The 10,969-nt window shown below is 34.0% G+C and overlaps 1 protein-coding gene across 1 annotated transcript; it reads left to right on the top strand.

Annotated features, from left to right (window-relative positions):
* Nucleotides 1-5,264: 5,264 nt before the first annotated feature.
* On the top strand, nucleotides 5,265-10,943 carry LOC132733077 (leucine-rich repeat-containing protein 74B-like; the record flags this gene model as incomplete). Its single annotated transcript, XM_060719672.1, has 7 exons — nucleotides 5,265-5,455; nucleotides 5,794-5,901; nucleotides 6,920-7,013; nucleotides 8,158-8,207; nucleotides 8,810-8,891; nucleotides 9,742-9,827; nucleotides 10,842-10,943. Coding segments are annotated over 7 exons (713 nt in total), but the record flags the coding sequence as incomplete, so codon positions are not given.
* Between the last annotated feature and the right edge of the window lie 26 nt (nucleotides 10,944-10,969).

Raw genomic sequence — 10,969 nt, 5'->3', positions numbered from 1 at the left:
GCTGACCAATTAAACTTATACATTGTAGTAGGATCTGCTGTTAAGTTACTCTTAAAGTGAAAATTGTTGACCACTTATGTTAGATATATAGAAAAAATTATTTGTTGACGTAAATTTCTAATTACATGTATCTTTATTTACAATGTTAGTAATATAATAAATTATTCATCTTACAAAACAATAAAACCACTGATGACGATCTATGAATATATTTCGTTTGTCTTTTTTTATACAAGTAATAAACAATGATTTTATTTATTTTTTCATCTTTTAAATGTCAACATAAGATCATTTTCATCAGAGGATATTAAAGTTTCATACAATTAATTACATTTTCCGTCTATGTATAACTCTTTCAGTATTTATATACAAAACGATTCTTATTATTAATTTATGATTTCATTTAAACATTATTAGTATACAGAAAAAACAACAAATAAATAATAAAAAGAAACAGAAAAAAGAGAAAAAGAAATTGACAAAAGTAAAATTATCCCATATTCTATACCGTCAGCTTATTCGCCAGCAGTTTAGAACCGTCCACCAGAAGGCGAGAGTCGACAATGCGACAACGCGATGACGAGAGTGCGACAGTGCGATGACGAGAGTGCGACAATGCGATGACGACAGTACGACAATGCGACAGTGCGATGACGACAATGCGACACTATCGCTCTGTCGTCATCGTACTATCGAGTTATCGCACTCTCGTCATCGCATTGTCGCACTCTCGCCATCGCATTGTCGCTATCTCGCCATCGCACTGTCGCACTCTCGCATTGTCGCACTCTCGTCATCGCACTGTCGCACTCTCGTCATCGCATTGTCGCACTCTCGTCATCGCACTGTCGCACTCTCGTCATCGCATTGTCGCACTCTCGCATTGTCGCCCTCTGTATGTTAACGTATAACCACGATGGCCCTAACGGTATTCCGTAGTTTCTATTTGGTGTCAAGTTATTTTTTACTTACTGAAAGAAAACCCTTGTTAAAGAAATTAAGGAGAGTGTTTATTGGCAAATTTATCGTAGATCGTAATATTCAAATCACTTTATTTAAAATTAATAAGAAAGTATATAGATAAATAGATAAGTAAAATATCACTTGAATTATTTATAAATAAAATGTTATGAAAAAAATAATTAATCAATTAATAAATGAACCAATTTAAAAAAAATTAATTATATCATTTATTCGTACATTTATTCATTTTTTCGTTGAACTTTTTTAGCTGATTAACACGTACACATATACGAGAAATTTTGGAGAATGTGTAATTACGGATGACAAGCCGGAAAGGCTTATAATTCTGAAATCACCATATACATAAGACAAAAATTGATAATATGAGCCGCGTCACGACAAAACCAACATAATGGGTTTGCGACCAGCATGGATCCTGCTAAAAAAGCATGGATCCAGACCACCCTGCGCAGCCGCGAAGTCTGATCAGGATCCATGCTGTTCGCTTACCAACCCTATTACATGTAAAGAAACTGATAGCGAACAGCATAGATCCTGATCAGACTGCGCGGATGCGCAGGCTGGTCTGGATCCATGCTGGTCGCAAATTACTATGTTGGTTTTGTCGTGACACGGCTCATATGTTAAACATATGTTAAACATAACTGCTTGATGTGCAATGTACTTGTAATTGATTACGTCATAAATATACATGAAGGTACATATTGATAAGGCGTTTCAATTATGACAGATATTTGTAACTGGAGACACAGGCAAATTTTTCATTTCGTTTTGATTTTTTTCATTCATTATTCTTTAAATGTCCTCAAAATAAATACACCTGGCAGACACAGGAACAAAACTTATCTCCTTATAAAGTTCCTATCTTGACCCACGTGGGTAAGGTTAGGGCGTTAAGATTTCACAATAGTTGTCAAAGTGAACTCTGGAAACGTTAAAGAATATGTCAAATAAATGACATAGACTTGTTTCAATCATACAATATCCACAATATATGTTATTTAACTTCCAGGGTTTGTTCAAGTCACATTATTTGTTTTAAAACTACTCGGCGTCTAAACTTCGTTTAACATCTAAAGATATATTTACGATTTAAAATCCAAAATATATTGAATTTGTATGGGACTATAAAAATGTTATTCTAGCGTGATTTGAGTACATAAGATCATTTGTGATTAATTTGCCTGAGTATCGCTTTAACATGTTTAATGCACTCGTACTATGTACAGTAATATATTGATAACATGTTTAAATTAAACACTGATTAACAGGTATCGATAATGTATTTTTTATATTGATTATAGGTTAAATGTACTTTATACACGAAGTTAGATGTTGCAATTTTTTTAATGTCCTATAAGCATAACAGCAGATAATACGTACATTAACCCATTACGCCATATACACGCCTTTTAACGCCCTTTTCACCCCCCCCCCCCTTTGTTGTCTCAAATGGTGAAAAAATGCCTTATTTAGGCCCCCAACACTTGTTTTGGTTTGAGAAATGTTGTTAAAAACAGTGACCACTTTTTCGGCGCGCCCCCCAACCAAAAGATACATCAGGGGGTTGCCAGAAGGGGATGTGCCCCCTTCTGTTTGGGGGATTTGAAGGGGACCGGAGTCCCCCTCATCGCCAAGAAAATTTTGGACTTGTGAGAGGCTATAAATGACCCAAGATTGATCATAAGGTAATGTGTAACCAACGCTGAAAAGCATTTCACTCTATCTCAGTCAGCACTTTGAATTCAAATTTGATGGAAAAAAATCAACGTAAAATAGTGATTTTTGGCAATTTTGAGATGTCCCCTCGTTGCCATGGTAACAGAAAATTTAAGCCTGGGCATGTTGTTTCAAGGGCAATGGTCCAGTCAACTTTGATAAGTGTTGAAGCAGTTTTTATAGTATTATAGCAATTTGAACTTGTAACGGGAGACTTTTCAATGTAAACAGCCATTTTTCACAAAATGCTCATGAAGTAATGGGTTAAAAAGCAGATATTGTTAACGTGTTAAATTTCCTATGTTCATTGAGACAATTATTATTAACGTGTTAATTGTATTATGTTCATTTAGGCAGACATTGTTAAATGTACTATGTTCATAAGGGCAAATATTGTGAACGTGTTAAATGTACTGTGGTTATTAAGGCACATATTGTGAACGTGTTAAAGGGATACTCAGGCATTAATCACAAAAATATTAAAATGATCTTTTGTACTCAAATCACGTTAAAGTAACATTGTTTTATACTTCCATATATATTTTTGGTTTTAAATCGTAAATATATCTATATAAAACGAAATTTAGACGCCGACAGAACCACCGAGTAATTTTAAAACAAATAATGTGACCTGAACAAACCCTGGAAGTTAATAAAATCATATTTTGTGGATATTGTATGAATGAAACAAGTCTAAGTCTTTTATTTTACATATTCTTTAACGTTCACTGTGACAACTATTGTTAAATCTTAACGATCTAACCTGACCAACGTGGGTCAAGTTAGGAAATCACCATTTTATTCTAAAAAGAGCGAAAAGTTTTGTTTCTGTAACTGTCCATTTTGAGGATACTTACAGAATAATGAATAAAACAATCAAAAAGAAGAAATGAAAAATCTGCCTTTGTCTCCCTTTAAATGTACTATGTTCATTCAGGCAGATGTTGTGAAGGTGTTAAATGTACTATGTTTATTAAGGCAGATATTTGTGAACGTGTTAAATGTACTATGTTCATTACGGCAGATATTATTAATATGTTAAATGTACTGCGTTTGGTAGGGCAGATATTGTAAACATTTTTCACTACGTCAGATATTATGTTGAATATGAAGACAGAAATGATGTGCATAATAAACATGTTGATATTATTGCAAATAAAATAATTGTTTATAAAGCAATTGATTCTAAGAAATATTTTAAACTAAATGTTCAAAATTCGAACTACGTGTTCAATTGTTTATTGTTTAGTATGTGGCTGTACTTCATTAAAATCAATGTAGACATTTTCATGCTTAAATACACTGCAAAGAAGTTTTATTGTGTATGTTTAATTATAAATTGTAACATAAAGAAAAAGGTTTTGGTGTGCAAGAAGACTTGTAATAGCGATATTGATACCGACTTAAGATATGAGCCGCGTCATGACAAAACCAACATAGTGCGTTTGCGACCAGCATGGATCAAGACCAGCCTGCGCATCCGCGCAGTCTGATCAGGATCCTACGGAATGCCGTTAGGGCCATCGCCTATGAATGTGTTGATCTAAAACGCGATAGTCGATAGTACGATGGTGAAAACGCGAAATCACGAAACTACGATGGTGAAAACGCGAAAGCACGATGATGAAAACGCGATAGTACGATGATGAAAACGCGACAGTACGATACTACAATGATGAAAACGCGATAAACTATCGTGTTTTCACCATCGCACTGTCGCGTTTTCACCATCGTAGTTTCGTGATTTCGCGTTTTCATCATCGCACTGTCGAGTATCGCGTTTCAGATCAAACCATTCATAGGCGATGGCCCTAACGGCATTCCGGAATGCCGTTAGGGCCATCGCCTATGAATGTGTTAATCTGAAACGCGATAGTCGATAGTACGATGGTGAAAACACGAAATCACGAAACTACGATGGTGAAAACGCGATAGTACGATGATGAAAACGCGATAGTACGATGATGAAAACGCGATAGTACGATGATGAAAACACGACAGTACGATGGTGAAAACGCGATACTACGATGATGAAAACACGACAGTACGATGATGAAAACGCGATAGTACGATGATGAAAACGCGATAGTACGATGGTAAAAACGCGATAGTACGATGATGAAAACACGACAGTACGATGATGAAAACGCGAAATCACGAAACTACGATGGTGAAAACGCGACAGTACGATGGTGAAAACACGATTGTTTATCGCGTTTTCATCATCGTAGTATCGTACTGTCGCGTTTTCATCATCGTACTTTCGCGTTTTCATCATCGTGCTTTCGCGTTTTCACCATCGTAGTTTCGTGATTTCGCGTTTTCACCATCGTACTATCGACTATCGCGTTTCAGATCAACACATTCATAGGCAATGGCCCTAACGGCATTCCGTAGGATCCATACTGTTCGCTTACCAACTCTATCGCAAGTAGAGAAACTGATAGCGAACAGCATGTATCCTGATCAGACTGCGCGGATGCGCAGGCTGGTCTGGATCCATGCTGGTCGCAAACACTCTATGTTGGTTTTGTCGTGACATGCCTCATATATGTTTTCAGAAAGTGTAGATGAGGGTCGTTCAAGAAAGTCGTTGGCCAAGAAGGTGAACGACAAATATCAAAGGGCTTGTAAAGTTGCAAAGAAATATCCATTAAAATGTATTGTTGACCAATTTGAAAATTCAACCTTTGACCTTACTGGGAAGAAAATAGGCCATGAACATATGAAACTTGCTGCCATAGCGCTTTTAGTAAGTAAAATATATAACTAAATACAATTAATAAATATAATTAAATGAGAAAACAATACATATAAGTAATTCTTTAAATCTATAAAGGCTGTTTTCATCTTTTAAAGCAAACATATAAAGAAATAACACGTGTATTATTGTCTCTGATCTTAAACCGTTTAACTGATTTTAAATGATGATGATGATGATGATGATGTTGCTGCTGATGATGATGATATAAGTCAAGGTAAAGCGCTTGCGCATGCGTAACGCTTAATTCTTTTAACTATACTTACAAAACTAAATTTAAATGGCAAAAAGTGCTCTTAATCTTAATTATTCTATTTTACATTTTGTAGAGAAATGAATATGTGAATGCATTGAAGTTGCGGGATAATAGTTTAGGAAACGAGGGAATATATCATGTAACAGATATGTTGACACAGAATATTTACATCACACGACTTGTAAGTATTTGAGCATATTATCATATTAATTTTTTTTTTTAAATCTCGTCTACATACAATGTTATGACAGATCATGAGAGCATGACAGTCCTCTGTTTATCCACCCGAAATGTATATCTGTTTAAATATAGAAAACAAATATTAAAGTCTAAACTGGAAAAGGTGATATTGAGATTATTGATAGAACAGGGGTAGGTCTATGCGTCTGTAGTGAATGTGTTCAGCCATTATATAGAAGAAATTGCACGGTGATCATTACGTAAAGTTATTGTATCTCAACAAAGCCAAGGGATGTACCGGATGCAGGACCCTGCATTAATAAACTCCTAAAAAGTCTTCTTGGATGCACAATTCTCAAGCTCTTGCAACCAAATGGATGCATAAAAATGTATACAGATGGCTTCATAAATCTTGTGTAACATTAGTAAACGTTAAAAACCCTTGCAGTTTATAATTCTGTGTTATAATATATATAGATATAATAAGTAAACATTTTTGTTTAGCAAAGTATTGACTAGTTCGAATTAGCTGTCTGTTGGACGTTTTGAATTATTGATTTGACCCAGACTATACATGACTGGACCCCGTTAATTACAGAACCTGCATCAGTTGCACCCATGCATGTTGACAGTGGTGTAAACCCCTGGAAGCCGCACCCTATTTGAGTCGCGTCACGACAAAACCAACGTAATGCGTTTGCGACCAGCATGGATCCAGACCAGCCTGCGCATTCGCGCAGTCTGATCAGGATCCATGCTGTTCGCTTACCAACTCAATTACAAGTAGAGAAACTGATAGCGAACAGCATGGATCCTGATCAGACTGCGCGGATGCGCAGGCTGGTCTGGATCCATGCTGGTCGCAAACGCATTATGTTGGTTTTGTCTTGACATGGCTCATTTTATTTTAAGATAAAAGTGACAATATCTGGTAGTTCATGCTACACGATTAATGTTTTAAGAATGTTGGGAATGGGCAATAGACTTATATGGTAACTATTTCAAATAATTATTTTTAGAACTTTGCAGAGAACAATATAGGCATCCCCGGGTTAAAGGCAATAGTACAGGCTGTTATGGACAATATTCTCATAGTAAGATTAGATGTCTCAGGTAAGAGAATCAATGAAATTTATAACTCATAAATGATGAGGTCAAAATGAAGTAATAATATGTGAAAAATGAAGTTAATTTTGGTTAAGTTGTAAATGTTATGTTGATATATTTAATTTATATTGTAAATGTTTAAGAGTTGTATTTGCAAACATGTTTTGAGCAAAGTTATAAAGTACTTTTCATATTACTGCACGTATACATATACAAAAGTGTTTTTCAGTGAATAAGCGTGACGTTGATATTATCTTTATACACGGATGTTTTCATTTTATGAAGAAATTTTCGATTTTCTCAAAAACGTTTAATATCTTGAAAAATTGACCCCTCGGAAGCATTAAAGCAACAAAATTGCATCAAAATTACAGACTCGGTTTGATTGAGTCTGTACATGAGCGATAATGTACAAGTGCAACATCCCTCACGCCCCCTAGCACCGGCTTGAGCGGTATTCAATTCTCAACGCTTAAAAGTGCTGGACTCAATGGTTTTAAAATGACCAGATAAATATAACAACACTGAAGTGAAGTACGGTGCAACTTTGTATCGACTGTCACACAGCACTTGACACAGTACTAAGTCTGCTGTATGATAAATTCGTTATAAAGCGGATCGGGTTATATAAGCATACAGCCGCTTATAAAGTAATCCATATATTCTGTCAGACATCTTTATAAGTAATACATTTTATGCAGACACAAACATGTCATTGTCAAGAAGTTGTACAAAAAGCCGCACATTTGGAAATACAGTTAAACTTCGTTCGCTCAAACTCCCATCGTTCGCATACCTCATTTCCGTCGAACTAATCGCCCAGTCCTGGCAAAATGTCTTTATAATAAATCTATTGTTCTACCTCGGATCGCTCAAAAACACCGATCGATCGAATCTCTGGAAATCCTTCAGACCTATATCCTACATAAAATATGATATAATTCGTGAGAAAGTATCAACTGCGGTTTTCTGGAACTACCAATCTCTCGAACAAATTTGCACTGGCCCTCCGAGTTCGAGCTGACTTAAGCATTTGTTTATTATTATTATTATTATTATTATTATTACATGTATTATTATTATTATTATTATTATTATGCATAATTACCTATTCATACACAATCTGATTGTGTTGATTAATACATTTTAGGAAATGAAATCACAGATGAGGGTGCTAAGTGCCTTGCTGAATTAATAGAGGTATGTTTCGTTATGTCGGGCAGGAAAGAATGCTGTTGCTTTTGTGATAAGTATTTCCTGTAATTTCTAAGTCTATAGTTTTGCACATTCCGATCAAGTGTAAATAATCTGTAAGAACATGCATATTCATACATTTTTATGTCGTTGCTTGTGTATTTAACAGTGTAAGTATAGCTTATTTTCGTGTCATATATCGTCGAACTTGTTCGTTTATTTCAGAATTATATTACTGACTTTTCGGTGTGTCCTTAACCGTATGCATGACAATTTTACAGAATTTATGTAGACACATAGTCAACTAAAACAATTTCTTTCACTCATTATTTAAACATTGTAAGCATATGGTACTAAAACATTTCAGATATAGAATGTGCGCTGAGTCACACGTGCACATATATACTGTCACAGTCATATGGCGACTTTAATTTTAGTTTTGTTACGCACAGTTTTAGTTTTGTTATCATAACACAACTGTTTGCTTCAGGGTGTATATAATTCAACAGAATTTGCATACACTTTTTATTTTGTTTAGGATGGAATTAATTATCATAACTTATATGACTAATGTGAATTTGTTTATATTTTAATATGTTTTATTTCAGGCAAGAACGGGCTTGTTACGGTTACGGGCAAACCATAATTGTATCAGTGAATCGGGCGCTGTGGCAATAGGGAATGCATTAGGTTCGTGTTTAGAAGTGCTTTGTCGCATTTGCATTTGGCGGTCATATACGAGGGTATATCCAAAACATCTAGGACTTTCTTCGTTGCTTAAAATATATTTAAGATATTGATTTGAAATTATTACACTTCTTAGAAGAATAAATATTAAATAAACACAGAAAAAAATAATGTGATGTTAAGCGGGTTTTCTACGTAAATTATTAGTTTTTTCAGCAAAAAATATACGATGAATAACAGCGTTTTTCTACCTTGCCCCGGCGGCCGTGTATGTGCTTACTCAAAAGCAATATAAAATCATTATATATTGATGCATTTAATTGTTCCTTTCAAAATGTGTTGATAATTTTCTACAAGGAATGCTGATAAAATTTCATTACAGTGCACACTGAGGTTTAAGAGATATTCTTAAAAAGTCCACGAATTTTTGGATAACCCTTCGTATGTTTTTTTTTTCTAAGAACATGTAGAACGATTATGTTAAAACGTATTTTTTTCTTACTTCTGTTGTTGTTTATTTATTGAAAAAATAAATAATTGTCTTCGGATGGCAGCGTTAACGGCAACATCATTTGTGTGACATAATAAATGTAATTAATGGACTTTTATTCTTATTTACTTACAAGTATCCAATTACCCGACTTTTTACACAACAATTTATATGAACTTAGGTGAGCTTTATTAGTAGCAAACACTAAGTCTTTTATTACATTGATTTTCAAGAAAAATCTTTTTCAATGAGAAATACCAATACAATCCGTTCTTTCCAAGTATCTTTTATTTGTTATTAATGTCGATTTCAATTTATAAGTAGAGTACCTTTAACACACTGGATTAAAATTTACAATTTCAGCAAATAATGAATCAATAGAGAAACTGGATCTTAGCTGGAACCACATCAGGGGGAAAGGTGCAATATCAATAGCTCATAGTTTAAAGGTAAGATATATATCAATAGCTTATAGTTTATAGGTAAGATATTTATATAAAGCTCATAGTTTATAGGTTAGATATATATCAAAAGTTCGTTGTTTAAAGGTTAGATATATATCAAAGGCTCGTAGTTTAAAGGTAAGATATATATCAACAGCTCATAGTTTATAAGTAAAATATTTATCATAGCTCGTAGTTTAAAAAGGTAAAATACATATCAAAAGCTCATAGTTCAAAGGTAAGATATATATCAATAGCTCGTAGTTGTTTTAAGGTACGATATTTAAAGCTCGTAGATTAAAGGTATTACTATATTATGAAAAACTCGTTTAACAACGATAAGGTTATACAATATACATTGTTTATAAATGTAGGATATGTCAATAGGTCATAGTTTTAACTTACTATATACATGTATATATTGAAAGCTCATAATTTTATGTTACTTTATACATGTATATATCAATAGCTCATAGATAAATGATCGGTTGTATTGATCGCTAAGATGTAGGATATGTATATATTGCTCATAGTCACAAACATTTGGTTGTATTGATGAGGATATGTTGTCCAATAACGTGATTAAAGTAGACAGTACTGTAAAAGCATTTGATTATTTAGCAGCGAATCGATGGCTTTTTAAGGTAGAATCTTTAAACCACATGATCCGTCTAGAAAAACTTAGTATCACGTGGTTGACATAGAAAAATGTTGAACAGTGTGTCAATTTAGTATGTGATATTGAACATTATTATATAATGTTTATTGTATAGCTGAAAAAAGTTCATTTAAAATATGATCAGGATTCTAAACGAAATTACAAACGATGTTTGCATCCATCCGTATAACTCTAATATCAGACGAACACTAGTTCATATTAATAAAATGTATACATATATTTTGTCATCTTAACAAATTGTTTTACAGAACTATTTGTATCGCGTAGTAATCGACAATGCACACATGCAGGCTGCCGGGATATATCAAACTGTATTTATAAATGAATCAATTTAATTTCAGACGAACAATAGTCTACTGTCATTAAATGTAGCTTGGAATGGTTTTGGTAAAGAGGGGGCTAAAGCTTTAGGAGAAGCTCTCCCAGAGAACAAGAAACTGAGTGTTTTAGATATTACTAATAATAGAAT

Source organism: Ruditapes philippinarum, unplaced genomic scaffold (genome assembly GCF_026571515.1).
Source record: "Ruditapes philippinarum isolate M1 unplaced genomic scaffold, ASM2657151v2 ctg19962_1_1_1_1, whole genome shotgun sequence".
Lineage (NCBI taxonomy): Eukaryota > Metazoa > Mollusca > Bivalvia > Venerida > Veneridae > Ruditapes > Ruditapes philippinarum.
Note: the sequence above shows the minus strand (reverse complement) of the source record. Positions and strands in the feature narration are given on the sequence as shown.